The sequence below is a fragment of the Budorcas taxicolor genome, chromosome 16 (assembly GCF_023091745.1).
Source record: "Budorcas taxicolor isolate Tak-1 chromosome 16, Takin1.1, whole genome shotgun sequence".
Lineage (NCBI taxonomy): Eukaryota > Metazoa > Chordata > Mammalia > Artiodactyla > Bovidae > Budorcas > Budorcas taxicolor.
This window is the reverse complement of record NC_068925.1, coordinates 29,018,666-29,039,365: the sequence shown is the minus strand read 5'-3', so window position 1 is coordinate 29,039,365 and position 20,700 is coordinate 29,018,666. Positions and strand designations below refer to the sequence as shown.

Below are 20,700 nucleotides of genomic sequence, written 5' to 3'. Positions count from 1 at the left end.
CTTAAAATTGAATCTTAACAGCAGCTAGAAAGGAGGAATAATATTTTTCTGTTTAAGAAAGATATTTCAAAAGACAATTCCACAATTACACAGACAATTAGCAAGAGAAGATACCAGGAATAGGAGCTAGTTGTAGTGTTTTCTTAGGTGGAGGCAACAGGATCAGAAAAGTTGGGATGGCTAAGTGAGATGGAAAGAATTCTTCCTAGAATTCATCCAACAGACACCTCTCAGACCTTATACTTCTTGAAATCTTAGCAGCTGACAATTCTCTTCTTCTTGAAACATTCTCTTTTTTTGGTTTTTATTCACCATGCTTTATATATTGTTCTCTTAGCACTTAAAAGCCACACTGACAAAACTTACAATGCTAAGAAGTAGTTCAAGATATCTGGTCCTCCAGAAATCACACAGTTTCTTTGCTAGGAATTAAATGATACTTCAGTTATTGTATAAAACAGTGTCAGGACTAGAATATGGCATATCATGACCCTAAAAATAACCATTCCTCTTATAATATTTTGTTCCCTAGGCACCTAACTTATTTTACCCTAGTCTGAGCCTTGTAAGTTGCTTATACATGGAAATACATTAATAATAAGAATACTTTATATCTAACATTAGGTATAAAACAGAGAAAGGGAGGCACTGAAAATTAGTAAGGAGATGACATAAATTATGTATGTCCAATCAAGAGGATATATAATATTACATACTTAGATATGAACATATTATATGTATCTGTAGAAACCAAAGTAATGTGGTGTTGGAATAGGAAAAGCAAAACAGGTCAGTAGAAAAGATTCAGTTCAGCTCAGTTGCTCAGTCGTGTCCGACTCTTTGCGACCCCATGAACCGCAGCAGGCCAGGCCTCCCTGTCCATCACCAACTTCCGGAGTCCACCCAAACCCATGTCCACTGAGTTGGTGATGCCATCCAACCATCTCACCCTCTGTCATCCCCTTCTCTTCCTGTCCTCAACCTTTCCCAGGATCAGGGTCTTTTCAAATGAGTCAGCTCTTTGCATCAGGTGGCCAAAATATTAAGAGTTTCAGCTTCAACATCAGTCCTTCCAATGAACACCCAGAACTAATCTCCTTAGGATGGACTGGTTGAATGTTCTTGCAGCCCAGGGGACTCTCAAGAGTCTTCTCCAACACCACAGTTCAAAAGCATCAATTCTTCGGCGCTCAGCTTTCTTTATAGTCCAACTCTCACATCCATACATGACCACTGGAAAAACCACAGCCTTGAGTTGACAGACCTTTGTTGACAAAGTAATGTCTCTGCTTTTTAATATGCTATCTAGGTTGGTCATAACTTTCCTTCCAAGGAGTAAGCGTCTTTTAATTTCATGGCTGCAGTCACCATCTGCAGTGATTTTTGGAGCCCAGAAAAATAAAGTCAGCCACTGTTTCCACTGTTTCCCCATCTATTTCCCATGAAGTGATGGGACCAGATGCCATGATCTCCATTTTCTGAATGTTGAGCTTTAAGCCAACTTTTTCACTCTCCTCTTTCACTTTCATCAAGAGGCTTTTTAGTTCCTCTTCACTTTCTGCCATAAGGGTGGTGTCATCTGCATATCTGAGGTTATTGATATTTCTCCCGGCAGTCTTGAGTCCAGCTTGTGCTTCTTCCAGCCCAGCATTTCTCATGATGTACTCTGCATATAAGTTAAATAAGTAGAGTGACAATATACAGCCTTGATGTATTCCTTTTCCTATTTGGAACCAGTCTGTTGTTCCATGTCCAGATCTAACTGTTGCTTCCTGACCTACATACAGGTTTCTCAAGAGGCAGGTCAGTTGGTCTGGTAGAACAGATTAGAGTAGACATAAAACCATTTATAAAAGACAGCCTAGTATAGTCAGAGCTTTGGTTTTCCCAGTAGTCATGTATGGATGTGAAAGTTGGACCATCAAAAAAGTTGAGCACTGAAGGATTGATGCTTTTGAATCGTGGTGTTGGAGAAGATTCTTGAGATTCCCTTGGATAGCAAGGAGATCCAACCAGTCAATCCTAAAGGAAATCAACCATGAACGTTCATTGGAAGGATGATGCTGAGCTGAAGCTCCAGTATTTTGGCCACCTGATGGGCTTACTGGAAAAGACCCTGATGCTGGGGAAAACTGAGGGGAGGAGGAGAAGGGGGTGACAAAGGATGAGATGGTTGGATGGTATCACAGACTCAATGGACATGAGTTTGAGGAGGCTCTGCATGTTGGTGATGGACAGGGAAGCATGTTGTGCTGCAGTCCATGGAGTCACAAAGAGTTGAACATGACTGAGCAACTGAACAACATTCAGTAAAAAAGGTGTTATTTCAAATCAATGGAGGAATTATTATAAATTATAATGGAAAATGGTTAGCCATTTGGAAAAATATGAGGTTATATGTAAGCATAAATTATAGATGGATTAGGGAAATAAATGCTGAAAAGATTTATTAATCTATTTATTAATAGATGTGTTAGAAGAAAATATGCGAGACCATGTCTATAAACTTGGGGTAGTGAAAGTTTCCTGGAAAATAATCAAAGCATGTTAAAAAGAAAACAATAATAAATTTGACTTCCACAAACAGCAATTTACACAGGAAAAGCCATCATAAACAAAATTAATATATAATTAACATACTGACAGAAAATGTTTATAACCTGTATAAGACTAGAGATTAATATATCAATATATATTAATATATCAAATATTTAAAGACTTCTGCCCAATCAATAAGAAATAAACATTTTGATAAAAAGATGAGCAAAGAATTTATAGGAAAAGACAAATGGCCAGTAAAAAATGTTCAACTTTATTAGTAAATCAGGGAGTTGTTCTCACCAATCAGACCAGCAAAAAATTAAAAGTTGGGATATCAACTGCTGACAAAATTAATCCTTTTCTGCAAGAATGTAAAAGTATAAATTAATATATTCATTATTGATGGTGATTTGGCTGACTTAATAGGATTTAATAGAGATTGTTGGGAAATGGAAGTAATTTAGGACAAATAAAGAATAATCATTTTCCAGAATATGTAGTAAGTTTAAAGAATATCTTTCAAAAAGCTGGGAAAAGTGTCTTTCTAATAAGAGTCAGATTTAATTAAAAAAAAATCATAGGTATTTACTAAAAACAGACACTATATTATATATTCAACATTGGAGGGTGATGCACTTCCATAAGCATGCTAGGTGTATAGTCTAATCCAAGACAGAAATTCTTTATCTCAGAAAAATGAGGAGACTGGTCTATATCCACCTTCAAGATCAGTTAAGAATATAGGGAGTTCTGGCTTAAGATGAGGAAGATGCTGAACCTCTTCCCATGGACACATCTAAATTTGGAACAATTTCTTCTAAATGACTGATACATGTGAAACAATTTCCTCTGAAAATTTCCTTTGGCAGAGCAATAATAACATATTGGACAAAGGAGAAGATACCACATTAAAGTCGGTAGAGAGGCTAAGATAATAATCTTGTCCAAAACCCCACTCCTGGCACAGCAACCTAAAACCCACAACCCCAAATCTGAAACTCAATTTCTGAAGCATTTCCCTGAAAAACAATGGTTTTGAATCCCACATTGGGCACCCCAACTTTAAGACCTACTCCTAAGGGATGAGCACCCCCCCAGCCCCCCGCAAAATCTAGATTTGAAAACTGGCAAGGTTTGTGTCCACAAGACCCACAAAAGTGTAGTGATATGAGAAATGGCTCTTAAAGGGTTTGTGCACTGGACTCACCCATGCAGAAATACAGCTCAGAGGCAGCTGATCACACTCAGACTTTAAGGGAAAGAGGTTCATTTGCATGTATTAAAGGGTTGGCCTGAGAGGCAGGCATCTAATTTAACGCACACGTTAAGAGCCTGCTGGAGCACTCTCCAGGGACAGAGACTGGTGGACACCATCTTTAGACTCTTCCTCTGCTTGCCCTAGCTGTCAGGCACCATTTGGGGACCCTCCCTTTGACCCATTACAGCCAGTGATCACCTCTGCCACACTCCAGAGTACCAGTATCTCCCAGAAGAGAGGCCTTACATGCTTCTGGTGCTCTAATTTTTAAAGCTACTACCCAGGGAATGCCTTTTGATCATCTGGCTCTGGAAGCTAAAGGGGGCTTGAGTTCCTGGTTCCACAGGGCTGTAAAGATCAAAGAGACAGCTTTTGGCTGGCTACTACCCCTAAGGCATTACACAGACAGCAGACTGAAACACACGCCCAGTGTCTCTATGAAAGAGGTCCATTTGCTTTGCAGGAGCTTTGGCCTGAGAGGCAGGTTTCTGGTTTGACACATGTCTAGTGGCCTAAGGAAGTGCTCTCAGGAAGTGCTCTCTCTCTGCCTTGCTCTGGCTGTGGGTATCTCCCAAACAAGAGCTGACAACTTGTCTGGCACCCCAGTTTTTGCAGCTGCTGCCAGGAGACACCTCTACATGGCCTGGGATCATGTGTCCAGCAGAGCTATGCCCATGGAGCCCACAGGACTATAACCAATAGGAAAAGTGTTCTTAAACAGCTACCACCTCCAGAGCACATCAAGAGGCAACAGACGCAGGAGCTCAGCCTCCACAGCTCACTATTGCCTCCCAGAAGTGAGTTTACACACTAGTCGGGGCCTCAATTATCGTGACTACCATGCAGGAACAACGCCAGGTCACCTGTCTCTGGTAACCCATGGGACATACACTTGTAGTCTCATATATCTGAATATTTTAGGAACTGCTTCCTGAGAGTCTGGCTTTCAATCAGCCTAAAATTAGGTTCTGATTGAGATGCTCCCCTCTGGACTGACAGGTCTTGACACAGCTTCAAATACTTGGAACTATTAAAAACATAATAGGCTGCTTGGACAATCACAAAGATTTGAAAGGCAACCAAGATCTAGGGCAGGGTTGTACAACAAGGTGTATTTCCTACATGAGGCCACTATTTCAAGACACGGAGACGTGATTGTTTCATCTAATACATAGAAACCAAAACAGAAAGTCAATAAAAATGAAGAAACAGAGGACTACACTTCAAATAAAATAAATCCCCAGGAAAAATCTTAATAAATTGGGGATAAATAATTTACCTGAAAAAGAGTTCAGAGTAATGGCCATAAAGATCCTCACCAATACAGTGAGAACTTCAACAAAGAGAAAGAAAATATAAGTAACAAACTGAAGTCACATAGATTCAAGGGATTAGATCTGATACAGTGTGCCTGAAGGACTATGGACGGAGGTTCATGACATTGTACAGGAGACAGTGATCAAGACCATCCCCAAGAAAAAGAAATGCAAAAAGGCAAAATAGTTGTCTGATGAGGCCTTACAAATAGCTGAGAGAAGAAGAGAAGCTAAAGGCAAAGGAGAAAAGGAAACAAACGCCCATTTGAATGCAGAGTTCCAAAGTATAGCAAGGAGAGATAAGAAAGCCTCCCTCAGCGATCAATGCAAAGAAATAGAGAAAAACAATAGAATGGGAAAAACTAGATAGAGAGCTCTTCAAAAAAATTAGATACACCAAGGGAACATTTCATGCAAAGATAAGCACAATAAAGGACAGAAATGGTATGGACCTAACAGAAGCAGAAGATATTAAGAAGAGGTGGCAAGAATACACAGAAGAACTATACAAAAAAGATCTTCATGACCCAGATAAACATGATGGTGTGATCACTCACCTAGAGCCAGACATTCTGGAGTACAAAGGTGAGTAGGCCTTAGGAAGCATCACGATGGACAAAGCTAGGGGATGTGATGGAATTCCAGTTGAGCTATTTCAAATCCTAAAAGATGATGCTCTGAAAGTGTTGCACTCAGTATGCCAGCAAATTTGGAAAACCAAGGAGTAGCCACAGGACTGGAAAAGGTCAGTTTTCATTCCAATCCCAAAGAAAGGCAATGCCAAAGAATACTCAAACTACTGCACAGTTGCACTCATCTCACACACTAGTAAAGTAATGCTCAAAATTCTCCAAGCCAGGCTTCAATGGTATGTGAGCCATGAAGTTCCAGATGTTCAAGCTGATTTTAGAAAAGGCAGAGGAACCAGAGATCAAATTGCCAACATCTGCTGGATTATTGAAAAAGCAAGAGAGTTCCAAAAAGAACACCTACTTTTGCTTTATTGACTATGTCAAACTCTTTGACTGTGTGGATCATAACAAACTATGGAACATTCTGAAACAGATGGGAATACCAGACCACCTTACCTGCCTCCTGAGAAATCTGTATGCAGATCAAGAAGCAACAGTTAGAACTGACATGGAACAACAGACTGGTTCCAAATAGGAAAAGAAGTATGTCAAGGCTGTATATTATACTCACCCTGCTTATTTAACTTATATGCAGAGTACATCATGAGAAACACTGGGCTGGATGAAGCACAAGCTGGAATCAAGATTGCCAGGAGAAATATCAATAACCTCAGATATGCAAATGACACCACCCTGATGGCAGAAAGCAAAGAAGAACTAAACAGCCTCTTGATGAAAGCGAGAGAGGAGAGTGAAAAAGTTGGCTTAAAACTCAACATTCAGAAAATGAAGATCATGGCATCTGGTCCCATCACTTCATGGCAGATAGATGGGGAAACAATGGAAACAGTGACAGACTTTATTTTCTGGGCTCCAAAATCACTGAAGATGGTGATTGCAGCCATGATATTAAAAGACACTTGCTCCTTGGAGAAAAGCTATGACCAACCCAGACAGCATATTAAAAAGCAGAAACATTTCTTTATCAACAAAGTTTCATCTAGTCAAAGCTATGGTTTTTCCAGTAGTCATGTATGGATGTGAGAGCTCGACTATAAAGAAAGCCAAACACCGAAGAATTGATGCTTTTGAACTATGGTTTGGAGAAGACTCTTGAGAGTCCCTTGGGCTTCAAGGAGATCCAACCAATCTATTCTAAAGGAACTCAGTCCTGAATATTCACTGGAAGGACTGATGTTGAAGCTGAAACTCCAATACTTTGGCCACCTGATGGGAAGAATCAACTCACTGGAAAAGACCCTGATGCTGGGAAAGATTGAAGGCAGGAGGAGAAGGGGACAACACAGGATGAGATGGCTGGATGGCATCACCGAAGTGATGGAGATGAGTTTGAGTAGGCTCCGGGAGTTGGTGATGGACAGGGAAGCCTGGTGTGCTGCAGTCCATGGGGTCGCAAAGAGTCAGACACGACTGAGTGACTGAACTGACTGACTGAAGTCACAGAGCTGAAAAATACAATAATTGAACTGAAAAATACACTAAAGGGGTTCAACAACAGACTAGATGAAGCAAAAGTAAGGGTCAGTGACCTCAAAGAAAAGACAATAGGATCCATCAAAATCAAAGCAAAAAAAAAAAAAAATAGGTGTCCTTGAAAGAGAAAAGCCCAGAAAAATAATTTGAAGAAATAATGGCTGAAAACTTCCCTAACTCAGGACAGGAAACATACATTCAGATTCAGGAAAACCAGGGGTTTCCAAGTAAGATTAACCCAGAGTGCTACACCAAGACACACTATAATTAAAATGTCAAATGTTAAGGACAAGGAAAGAATCTTAAAAGAATCAAGAGAAAACAATTTGTTATGCACAAAAGATTACAAACAGATTTTTCAGCAGAAACTCTGCAGACTAGAAGAGAATGGGATAGAATATTCAAAATGCTGAAAGAAAAAACTTCCAGCCAAGAATACTCGACAAAGTTATTCAGAACTGAAGAAAACGAGTTTTCCATAAAAGGAAGGGCAAGAAAAAAGTTCATCATCACTAAACTGGCCTTAAAGGAAATGTTAAAGGGACTTAGCTGAAAAGAAAGGGTACTAATTAGTATCAAGGAAACAGATATAAGAATAAATCTCACCATAAAGGTAAATATAAAGTAAATGTAGTGGATTAATCAATTATAAAGGTAGTATGAAGGTTAAGCCTTCCCAGGTGGCACTAGTGATAAAGAACCTGTCTACCAATGCAAGAGACACAGGAGACACAGATTCAGTCCCTGGGTAAGGAAGACACCCTGGAGGAGGGCACGGCAACCTACTCCAGTATTCTTGCCTGGAAAATCCCGTGGCCATAGGAGCCTGGTGGGCTATAGGCAATTGGGTCATGAAGAGTCAGACCTGGAACTACTGAAGTGACTTAGCACGCAGGCACACACACAACAATTAATGATTGCTTTTAAAATGTAAATAGACTAAATTTACCAATTAGAAGACACAGAGGGGGTGAACGGATTAAAAAAAAAGAGGAAGACTCATCTGTTTGCTGCCTACAAGAGATTTACTTCAGAAAAAAGGACATAAACAGACTGAAAGTGAAGGATGGAAAGAAGATATTCCATGTAAATGGAAAAGAGAGCTGCAGTAGTTACACTTGTATTAGACAAAAGAGACTTCAGAACAAAGACCATAATAAAAGACAAAAGCCATTATATAATGAGAAAAGGGTCAACCCAACAAGAAGATATAACATTTATAAATGTATATGCATCCCACAGATGAACACAACAAAGGTATATAAAGCAAATATTAACAGGAAGAGACTGGCAGGCTACAGTCCATGGGGTCACAAAGACTTGGACATGACTGAGCAACTAACACTTTTACTTCACTTCATATCATCCATACAGAAAATCAATATGGAAACAGTGAATTTAAATAACACATTAGATCAGAAGAACTTAATATACAAGAAGCATTCTATCCAAAAGGAGAATACACATTGTTCTCCAGAGCACATGGAGAGAGTAACAGAGTAGCACTGTGCCTACTATAATTTGCTTTTAAAATTATAAAACCTTAACATGTATTATATCCAGATAATGAGTACATGAATAGCTGTTATCTTCTTTACTTCTTCTGTGTGAAACTTTTCAAAAATATTTTTAAAAATTCTAAGTACCTAAGTCTGTTTTCATGGATTTATAGAAGCTGAGGAGAGCAAATTAAATAAATATCATCATTAAAGGATTAGATTGTTTTTACTTGTCTGGCAGTCATTAAGCCTAAATTATTACTTTCTTACACTGATATCAAGTTCAAAACACTAAAGAACAATGTAACAATACATTCAATACTAAGAATTCATAATGCATAGCAACAGTGATTGTATTTGTTGCAGTAAGATCCACTACTAGCTGTCTAAATACATTACAATTTACATTTAAATTGTGGTTTAAGTTTAAACTTAAACCACAATTTTAGTGGTTTAAAGCCACCCACATTTCTGTGGGTCAGGAGTCTGGATATGGCTTAACTCCGTCCTCTATTAGTTTGCAATCAAGGTATTAGCTGGGGTTGGATTCTCATTTGGAGGTTCATATGGGAAAGGATCAGCTTCCAGACTGTTGGTATAGAATTCATTTCCTTATAGCTGTAGAAGTCATAGCAGCTTACTTCTTCAAAACCAGAAGAGGAGAGAGACTCAGGAAGTCTGCTAGCAAGAGGGTTACATAATGTAATATAATCACAGGAGGAACAGCCCATTGCCTTTTTCATATTCTACTGATTAGAAGCAGTCACAGGTCCTGCCCACACTCAAGGGGAAAGGATTAGACAAGGGCATGAATACTACCACATCCATGCAGGTTTTGTCCAGTCTCAGGCGTCTACAATTTTGAGGATTTTCTTTTAAAAAAAAATGAAGCCTATGTAAGTGAGAGACTCTGAAGTCTAAAGTTCAATAGTTTTATGATAAATCTTCCTTGGACCATAGTATTTCTGTGAAAAACAGAAGAGTGTACTTTGCCCTATAAAACTTAAAATATTAATACAAATAAAAATTTCACATATGGAGAAGCACAAACTGGAAAATGTTAGTCGAAGAAAATCTGTTTAAAACTAAGTTGGACAAAGGCATAACATTATTAAATATGATGATACCATCAAGTTTTAATAAAAGAATAAAACAAAACCACACTAAATTCCAGTTGAGCTATTTCAAATCCTGAAAGATGATGCTGTGAAAGTGCTACACTCAATATGCCAGCAATTTTGGAAAACTCAGCAGTGGCCACAGGACTGGAAAAGGTTAGTTTTCATTCCAATCCCAAAGAAAGGCAATGCCAAAGAATGCTCAAACTACCACACAATTGCACTCGTCTCAATACTAGTAAATAAATGTTCAAAATTCTCCAAGCCAGGTTTCAGCAGTACGTAAACCGTGAACTCCCTGATGTTCAAGCTGGTTTTAGAAAAGGCAGAGGAACCAGAGATCAAATTGCCAACATCCGCTGGATCATGGAAAAAGCAAGAGAGTTCCAGAAAAACATCTACTTCTGCTTTATTGACTATAAACCTTTGACTGTGTGGATCACAATAAACTGTGGAAGATTCTGAAAGAGATGGGAATACCAGACCACCTGACCTGCCTCTTGAGAAACCTGTATGCAGGACAGGAAGCAACAGTTAGAACTGGACATGGAACAACAGACTGGTTCCAAATAGGAAAAGGAGTACGTCAAGGCTGTATATTGTCACCCTGCTTATTTAACTTATATGCAGAGTACATCATGAGAAATGCTGGGCTGGAAGAACCACAAGCTGGAATCAAGATTGCCAGGAGAAATATCAATAACCTCAGATATGCAGATGACACCACCCTTATGGCAGAAAGTGAAGAGGAGCTAAAAAGCCTCTTGATGAAAGTGAAAGAGGAGAGTGAAAAAGTTGGCTTAAACTTCAACATTCAGAAAACGAAGATCATGGCATCCGGTCCCATCACTTCATGGCAAATAGATGGGGAAACAGTGGAAACAGCGGCAAGCTTTATTTTGGGGGGCTCCAAAATCACTGCAGATGATGACTGCAGCCATGAAATTAAAAGACGCTTACTCCTTGGAAGAAAAGTTATGACCAACCTAGACAGCATATTCAAAAGCAAAGATATTACTTTGCCAACAAAGGTCTGTCTAGTCAAGGCTATGGTTTTTCCAGTGGTCATGTATGGATGTGAGAGTTGGACTGTGAAGAAGGCTGAGCACCGAAGAATTGATGCTTTTGAACTGTGGTGTTGGAGAAGACTCTTGCAAGTCCCTTGGACTCCAGGGAGATCCAACCAGTCCATTCTGAAGGAGATCAGCCCTGGGATTTTTTTGGAGGGAATAATGCTAAAGCTGAAACTCCAGTACTTTGGCCACCTCATGCGAAGAGTTGACTCGTTGGAAAAGACTCTGATGCTGGGAGGGATTGGGGGCAGGAGGAAAAGGGGACAACAGAGGATGAAATGGCTGGATGGCATCACTGACTCGTTGGACGAGAGTCTGACTGAACTCCGGGAGTTGGTGATGGACAGCGAGGCCTGGTGTGCTCCAATTCATGGGGTCGCAAAGAATTGGACACGACTGAGCAACTGAACTGAACTGAACTGATAGTTACACATCAAAACCTTCAGAGACTATTCTTAATTAACAACATAGTCATTGAACAGTCTGTCAATTTTTTAATCTAGTGATATTTTCGGTTTTCAAACAGAATTCTCAAACATTTTAGGAATTATTTTAAAAGAACTTTAAAATTTATATTCAAAATTTAAAAATTCTTTAAGCAACCAAACACATAAAATTCAGTAAAACTGTTTCTTCTAAACTCTGTGTTAGACTTCTCTGGTGATCCAGTGGTGAAGAAACCAGCCTGTGCATGCAGGAGACACGGGTTTGATTCCTGGTCTGGAAAGATTCCACATGCTGCAGAGCAACTAGACCCACATTCCACAACTTCTGAAGCCCGTGAGCCCTGGAGCCCACGCTCCACAACAGAGAAGCCGCTGCAATGAGAAGCCCACACTCGACAACAAAGAGGAGCCCCTGCTCGCCACAACTAGAGAGAGCCTGCGAGCAGCAAGGAAGACCCAGGGCAGCCAAAGATCACTAACATTTTAAAAACTAAATAAATAAAATAAAATGTGTCCAACATAAGCACACAAGACCACAGAGTAATCTTTTAAAGTGTAGTGTCTTCTAAACAAGCTGGATCAGTATCTCATACCTGTTCTATCATATGATGCAAGTCTTTTTTTCCTAACTTTCGGACAACCATGAGTTTGATCCTTTTCCTTTGATTTCTCTTTCTTCTTACTGGGCAATGGTTCTGAAGTAAGTATATCTTGTTGAATTCTAATTGCTTGAAGGTAATCTGAAAATAAAACCATTATTAATTGAATAATCTGCATGAGCTATAAATAATACCACATAATTCCACATACCAATCGATATAGCTGATCATTACATCATAGTATTTGAGAGCACACAGTGAGTCAAATTGCAACTTTATCACTACCAGTTCTGTGATTTACCTTCTAATTAACAGTATGCTTTACTTTACTAACCTTTGAATTGAAGATTGTTACTGTGAGAACCTCAGAGGTCTGTTACAAGGTTCAAATTATCATATTTAATATGCTCAAAGTACATAGTAAGTGGCTACTAAGGTAAATGTTAATGATCTTATTATTATAACAAACCTTTCAAATGTGAATCCTTCTGTGAAATAAATACATACAAAATCCTTTTAACTGTAATTTAATAACAGCCTAAAAAATGTATAGATACAGATGCTGAAAAGTAACATAGGGCCTGGTGGCTCAGATGGTAAAAGAATCTACCTGCAATACAGGAGACCTGGGTTCAATCCCTGGGTAGAGAAGATCCACTGGAGAAGGGAATGGCAACCTACTCTAGTTTTGTTATTTTCTAACACTGAATTAACAGACCTCAAGTACTGGCTGTTTATACACCATTACCTCATATGCCTCAAGATTAGAAAGTGGCTTATTTTCCTCCTTGCTCCTCATTCACCACTGCCAAATCATTACAACTTGCCCTTTAAAAAAAAAAAAAATCCTACTCCTCTGAAGCTCATGCCTTTTTGTTATATCATATTCTTCCATTTTTCATTGACATTCACCAATTGTCTGGTCACCCAAATAATCTGGAACCCTGGCCCCAGTGAGGGCTTACTTACTCCATATTAAATCTGTTGTCATTCTAGAAGATTTTTCTAGAGTTTTCTGGGGAAGAACTCTAGAAAAACTCAAGATTCTAGAGGCTTGCTCAGTTGTGTCCAGCTCTTTGTGACTCCATGGAGTGTAGCTCACCAGGCTCCTCTCTCCATGGGACTTTTCAGGCAAGAATACTTGAGTGGGTTGCCATTTCCTCCTCCAGGGGATCTTCCCTGACCAAGGAATTGAACTCACATCTCTTACATCTTCTGCACTAGAGACGGATTCTTTACCACTGCACCACATGGGAAGCCCCCTAGAAACTTTACTCTTCGTGAATTAAGACCTATCTGACATCATGCTCCTATCTTCCAATTTCTAAACAATCTTTCATATCTTAGTTGAAGTTTGTCCACTTCAACTTACCACTATCAAGATTATATCCTAAAGCTTGCCATCACTGGTCTTTATCCTTCCAGCTTGCTTATTACTCCCAACATCACCATTCTTTTACCTCCTCAGTACTTCCAGTTCACTGTTCCATTACTTTTTTTTACAATCCATCAACCTTCTTTTTTTTTTTTTCCACTTTTCTCTTTATCCAGCTGAGGTTGTCTTTCAACAAAACTCTTGTCAATATCCTAAACTCTCCCTTTCTTTTGGTCTCTCCTATATGGCAAAACACCAGAGCTGGATGAACCCAACTCTATATGCCCTCTGTGCGTACATCTGCACAGTTATTTTTCTGGTTAACTTACTCTTTTGGCTTTTCAACAGCTATTTCAGACTTTCTCCATGCTCCCTGAATCTCAAACCACTAAATTCCAATCTCCCAATTTCAACCCATGACAACACTTCCAAGGAACATAAAGGTGTCAGATGGGAACTCCTTCAAATAGTCATTGCCAAATAAGCCAAGCAGCAACACTATACTAATGCTTTCCTCCTGCCCTCCTTACTAATAGAGGAGATGTCTATTTCTCCTCCTCCCAAAACCAATCATCTCCACCTTTTTTTAGACATATCCCCTCATGCCTACACTATTAACCATTCTTTTTTTCTTTTTCATATCCAAGCAGCTTCTCAATCTGTTAATTGCCTTTCTTCACAGTCAAAATTCTGGAAAGAGTTGCATATAATCTCTATTCTATTTCTTCATCTACTACACACTTCTTAATCCATTCCAGTCTGGCTTTGGAACTCCACTAAAACAATATTCAAGTGAACATATTCTTCAGGTCAGTAAAGTCAATGGACATTGTCTGAGCTTATTTTACTAGATTTACCAGTGTTATTTGACAGTTTAGACCACGTCTTCCTTTTTATAGAGGTATAATTTACAAATAACATTAGTTTCAGGTGTACAACATAGTGTCTCAGTATTTGTATATATTGCAAAATTATCACCATAGTAATTCTAGTTACCATCCATCACCACACATAGTTACAAATTTTTCTCTTTACATGAAAAGTTTTAAAATTTACTCTCTTATTAACAATGGTTACTATTGTTAATAATAGTAATGTTGTAAATGACAGATCTTCCATTTATGATGGCAAAATGTCCTGTAAACCCACAGTAAGTTGAAAGTATCGTTAAGTTGAAAATGCACTTAACACATCTAAGCTACCAAACATCACAGCTTATCTTAGCTTACCTTGGAGTGCCCAGAACATTTACATTAGCCAATAGTTGGGCAAAATCATCTAACATAAAGCTTATTTTAAAATGAATGTGAATAATTTATGTACTTTATTGAATACTGTACTGAGAGTGAAAAACAGAATGGCTGTATGGGTACAGTATGGTTATAAATGTGTTGGTTGCTTACCTCATGGCTGTGTGGTTGACTGGGAACTGTGTCTTGCTGCTGCTGCCCAGCATTATAAAAGAATATTGTACTATATTTTGCTAGCCCAGGAAAAGATCAAAATCCAAAGACTGCATATGCACCAATTTTCCATTATAAAATCAAAAACTCTAAGTTGAATCATCCTTAAGTTGGGGGCTGTCTGTACATCCCTATGCATTATCTATTTTATGACTGAAAGTCTGTTCCTTTTGAACACTTTCACCCATTTTGTCCATCCCCCATCCTCTGTCTCTGGCAACCACCAATCCGTTCTCTCTATCCATGAGTTTGGGGGGTTTTTCCCCCATATATAAGTGAGCCCACACAGTTTTTGTCTTTCTGTCTGACTTATCTCACTTAACACAATGCTGTAAAGTCCATCTATGTTGCCCTAAATGGCAAGATTTCCTTTTTTATGGCTGACTAATATCCCAGTATTTATATCACATTTTCTTGATCAATTCATCCGTCAACAGACACTTAGGTTGTTTTCATGTCTATACTATAGAAAATAATGTTGCAATGAACATGGGGGGTGCATATATCATTTCAAGTTAGAGTTTTCATATCCTTCAGATAAAAATCAAGAAGTGTAATTGCTGGATCATATAGTAATTCTATTCTTAGTTTGAGGAAAACTGTTTTCCTCAAGTTTTCCGAAGTGGTTATACTAATTTACATTCCTACAAACAATACACAAGGGTTCTCTTTTCTCCACATCCTTGCAAACACTCTTATTTCTTGTCTTTTTTATAACAGCCATTCTGACAGGTGTGATGATAATCTCTTTGTGATTTTGATTTGCATTTCTCTGATGATTAGTGATGCTGAGCCCCTTTTCATGTACCTGTTGGCCATCTGTATTTTTTCTTTGAAAAAATGTCTATTCACATCTTCTGCCCATATTTTAATCAGGTTGCTTGTTTTTTTGTTATTGAGTTGCATGAGCTCTTTATATATTTTGGATATTAACCTCTTATCAGATATATGATTTGCAAGTTATCAGATATATGATTATTTACTACCATTTGGTAGAATGTCCTTTCATTTTCTGGATAGTTTCCTTTGGTGTGCAGAAACTAGTTTTATGTAGTCCCACTTGTTTATTCTTACTTTTGTTGTCTTTGCTTTTGGTGTCAAATTCATGAAAACTGTCACCAAGACCAATGTCAAAGAGTTTTACACCAGTCTCCTTCTAGGAGTTTTATTGCTTTCAGGTATTATGTTCTGCAACAACAACATTATTTTCAAGTCTTGAAACCATTTTCTGTTAATTTTTGTGTATTGAATAATAGATGTCTAGTTTTACTCTTTGAAAATTGGCTATCCAGTTTCCCCAACACCATTTATTAAAGAGACTGTCCTTTCCAAATTGAATATTCTTGGCTATTTTGTCAAATTATTGGCCATTTATACATTATCTTATTTCTGCTTCATTCTTCACTCTGAAGATTGCTTTAGCTATTTGAGGTCTACTGTGTGGCTCCACACAAATTTTAGGATTGTTTTTTCTGTTTCTGCGAAAAATGTCATTGGAATTTTGATAGGGTTTGCATTAAATCTGTAAATTGCTTCAGGTAGTGTGGACATTTTAACAATATTAATTCTTCTAATCCACAACCAGAGATTATCTTTCCATTAATTTGTATCTTCCTCAGTTTCTATCATCAGTGTCCTACAGTTTTCAGTGTATGGGTATTTCATCTCCTTGGGTAAATTTATTCCTTGTGTTGGTTGGTTGCTAAGTCATGTCTGACTCTGCGACCCCATGGACTGCAGCACAACAGGTTTTTCTGTCTTTCACTATCTCCTGGAGTTTTTGCAGACTCATGTCCATTGAGGCAGTGATGCCATCCAACCATCTCATCCTCTGTCATCTCTTTCTCCTCCTGCCTTCAATCTTTCCCAGTATCAGGGTCTTTTCCAATGAGCTAGCTCTTTGCAGCAGGTGGACAAAGTACTGGAGCTTCAGCCTCAGCATCAGTCTTTCCAATGAATATTCAGGGTAGATTTCCTTTAGTTTGACTGGTTTGATCTCCTTGCAGTCCAAGGGACCCTAAAGAGCCTTTTCCAGCACCACATTTCGAAAGCATCAAATCTTCGGAACTCAGCCTTCTTTATGGTCCAACTCTCACATCTGTACATACCAGTGGAAAAACCATAGCTTTGATGAGATGGACATTTTTGTTTAAGATAGGTAAGCTTTAAGCTTGTAGCAAATGTGCTGACAGAAAAGAGCCAATAGAAAGGAAGATGAGAGAGAAGATAATAGATGGACCCCAAGTTCCTGAGGGCATGGCAGAAAAGGAGCTCCAAACAGAGGTGGTAGGAATAACCTTAAAGGAGAGAAGGCATAATTATTCCCTGAGACAAATTCTGCAGGTGAAACTGGGGAGCTGCAAGTTAGACAAGTTTCCATTTGATTACTTGTATCTTAAATTTTTACTTTTTATAAAGTAGAGGCATAATCAAGTAATTCAGGCTCATGGTTAAATTGCAACAGCTTAAACAGATGTTGTATGTAATAGAAAGGAGAGTTAAAAAGAGACATAAAATAACGAAAGACAGAACTGAGTGCCCTATTGATACTGGGAACCATGCAATTGGAAAAAGAACCAATCAATGTGATTATGTAAGTGCTCTGCAAAATAGGCTTACCAAGTTGGTAACCAAGCAAAATTGACAATTACATGGTGGAGTTTGCTTTTGTTGTTCAATCACCCAGTTGTGTCCTACTCTTTGCAATCCCATGGCAATCCCAGGCCTCCCTGTCCCTAACCATCACCCAAAGTTTGCCCAAGTTCATGTCCACTGCATCAGTGATGCCATCCAGACATCTCATCCTCTGATGCCCTCTTCACCTTCTGCCCTCAGTCCTTCCCAGCATCAGGGACTTTTCCAATGAGTGGGCTTTTCACATCAGATGACCAAAATACTGGAGCTTCAGCTTCAGCATCAGTCCTTCCAACAAGTATTCGGGGTTGATTTCCCTTAAGATTGACTGGTTTGATCTCCATGCTGTCCAAGGGGCTTTTGGGAATCTTCTCCAGCAGCACAGTTCAAAGGCATCAATTCTTTGGCGTTCTGCCTTCTTTACAGTCCAACTCTCACAACCGTACAGGACCACTGGGAGGACCATAGTCTTGACTATACAGACCTTTGTTGGCAGAGTAATGTCTCTGCTTTTCAACACACTGTATAGGGTTTTCATAGCTTTCCTGACAAGAAGCAATTGTCTTCTGATTTCATGGCTGCAGTCACCATCCACAGTGATTTTAGAGCCCAAGAAGAGGGCCACTACTTCCACATTTTCCCCTTCTATTTGCCATGAATTAATGGGGCTGGTTGCCATGATCTTAGTTTTTTTTTTTAATATTTCGTTTACGCCAACTGTTTCCCTCTCTTCCTTCACCCGCATTAAGAGGCTCTTGAAGTTCCTCTTCGCTTTCAGCCATTAGAGTGGTATCATCCACATATCTGAGGTTGTTGATGTTTCTCCCACCTATTCCAGTTTGTAACTCATCCAGCCCGGCATTTCTCATGATGTGCTCAGCTTATAGGCTAAACAATCAGGGTGACAGCAGACAGCCCTATCGTACTCCTTTTTCAAACTTGAACCAATCAGTTGTTCCGTACAGGGTTCTAACTGTTGCTTCTAACTGTTGATTAGAGTTTACATTTTGCCATTTCAGGTGCAGAGAAAAGAAATGGGAAAATGGAGTTGAAGTTACTGGTCACAGAATGATCCAGGAAGAAGTGAAGAATGGAGACCAAAGCTGGATAGAAAAAAAAAACTGTGGTTTCAAAAAAAATGTAAATTTTGGATATGGTAGAATTTGGGATTGGAAGGAGGAAGGTAAACAAACAAACAAAAAAAATGGAGGTATGTGGAGGGAATAATCAAGACGCTGGTTGACAAGAGGAACAAAGAGGGGTTAACAACAAAGCTAGAAGGCACTAGGGATTTAAGGGAATGTTGACCCCCTCCTTTTATGGTTATCTCACACACATACCGGAGAAGGTGATGGCACCCCACTCCAGTACTCTTGCCTGGAAAATTCCATGGATGGAGGAGCCTGGTAGGCTGCAGTCCATGGGGTCACTAGAAGTCGGACACGACTGAGTGACTTCACTTTCACTTTTCACTTTCATGCTCTTGCCTGGAGAATCCCAGGGACGGGGGAGCCTGGTGGGCTGCCGTCTATGGGGTCGCACAGAGTCGGACACGACCGAAGTGACTTAGCAGCAGCAGCAGCACACACATACAAAATAAGATGATATGCATGACAGAGCAATGTAAATTGCTATAGAAATGTCAGATATTCTTGGTGGTAGCAGTGATATTATTGTTGTTATTTTTATTATTATGCTTAGTGTTCTCTTTAAAAGATAAGCTTTGCATTTCTTTTAATTTCTATAACTAATGGAATTAGTAAAGTATCAAACCTTGTACCATTTCAATATATTTTACTTGTTTACTTGATTTCATACTATGAAAACTTCTTTCTATCTCCACAAAAGCAAATAAAAGTCAACATGCCTGGAGTGTAATCTTGATAAATTTCTTCTACTTTCTCTGACTTCAAGGGTACAGAGATTGTTCCAAGCGTTTTATGTTTCAGTGTCTCCTTTCCTGCTGGTCGATTCCCTGATGGTAGCACATCTTGAAAATAGTTTGCTTCTTCATGTTTTAAAACTCTAATGTGACAATGAAAATAAGATACTATAGTTAACATTCTCTATAACTTAAATTTTAAATCTTTCTTCTCTACTTTACAGTGCAATAAAATATCTATCTTGTCAAACAATTTTTGATAGTCACTTTGGAAAGCAGATCTGAAACATGGAGAGTCTGGTTAAATGCTAAATAGGTCTAACTGATATTACTGAAATTTTAAAGCTGAAAGGGACTTAAGAATCGTCATCTAATTTTATTTTAAATGCTAAAGAAATGTTACCCATTTCCTGTGCCCCTGATATGACACACAGAAATATTTATCTGAAATTTTATACTTCATTATTAAAGATAAGTACAATGATGGATGACAATAATTAAAAAGCAACAAGATAAAAGGAATGTTACCCAATTAAGTTGGTGGCAGGGTGAGGTCAGAATACAGTTTTCTGAAATTCAATCCTTACATAATTACCCTCCTTTATATACATATTAAAAAAAAAAAACTATAGCAACCACCACCAACAACCCATATCAAGATTAAAGCCAAAATCTTTTCACATTGCTTTAGCCGTTTACTTTGTAAATGTTGGGAAAATGTATTCATAAGAACAGAATCCAAAATGACTGCAATACCTACAGCTACATACCATATTTTTGAAAAGCAGAGAAATTTCAGGGTTCTGTAACTTCAAACATTTACTTCTCAGTAGAAAAGATACCCTTGTTAGGTATATTAAACAAAAATACTTAATCACATGAATAATAAGGTAATACTTCTCTTCAAAGACAAATAAAGCATTTCTTTGAACCTGTTTATGGATGGAAAAACTTTATTAGGTATTTCTAACTCTTTTTTCTTTGAGGACTTTGTGACTGCCATTCGGTTTGGACAGCAAGGAGATCCAACCAGTCCATCCTAAAGGAAATCGGTCCTGAATATTCACTGAAAGGAATGACGTTGAAACTGAAACTCCAATACTTTGGCCGCCTGATGCAACGAACTGACTCATAGGAAAAGACCCTGATGCTGGGAAAGATTGAGGGCAGGAGGAGAAGGGGATGACAGAGGATGAGATAGATGGTTGGATGGCATCACTGACTTAATGGACATGAGTTTGAGTAAACTCCAGGAGTTGGTGATGACAGGGAGGCCTGGCGTGCTGCGGTCCATGGGGTCACAAAGAGTCAGACACGACTGAGCGACTGAACTGAACTGAACTGATTCGGTTTTTAAACACCTTGAACAG

At 38.7% G+C, this 20,700-nt stretch overlaps 1 protein-coding gene across 1 annotated transcript in view; it reads right to left on the bottom strand.

Moving 5' to 3' along the window:
• The window catches only part of DNAH14 (dynein axonemal heavy chain 14), a 388,242-nt gene that overhangs the window by 363,570 nt on the left and 3,972 nt on the right, over window positions 1-20,700 (bottom strand). The window contains exons 3-4 of the mRNA XM_052654143.1: window positions 19,312-19,473; window positions 11,971-12,098 (exon numbers count right to left, since the gene is read on the bottom strand). Of these exons, the coding sequence (XP_052510103.1) occupies window positions 11,971-12,098; window positions 19,312-19,473 (290 nt within the window). The remainder of the gene's footprint in view (window positions 1-11,970; window positions 12,099-19,311; window positions 19,474-20,700) is intronic.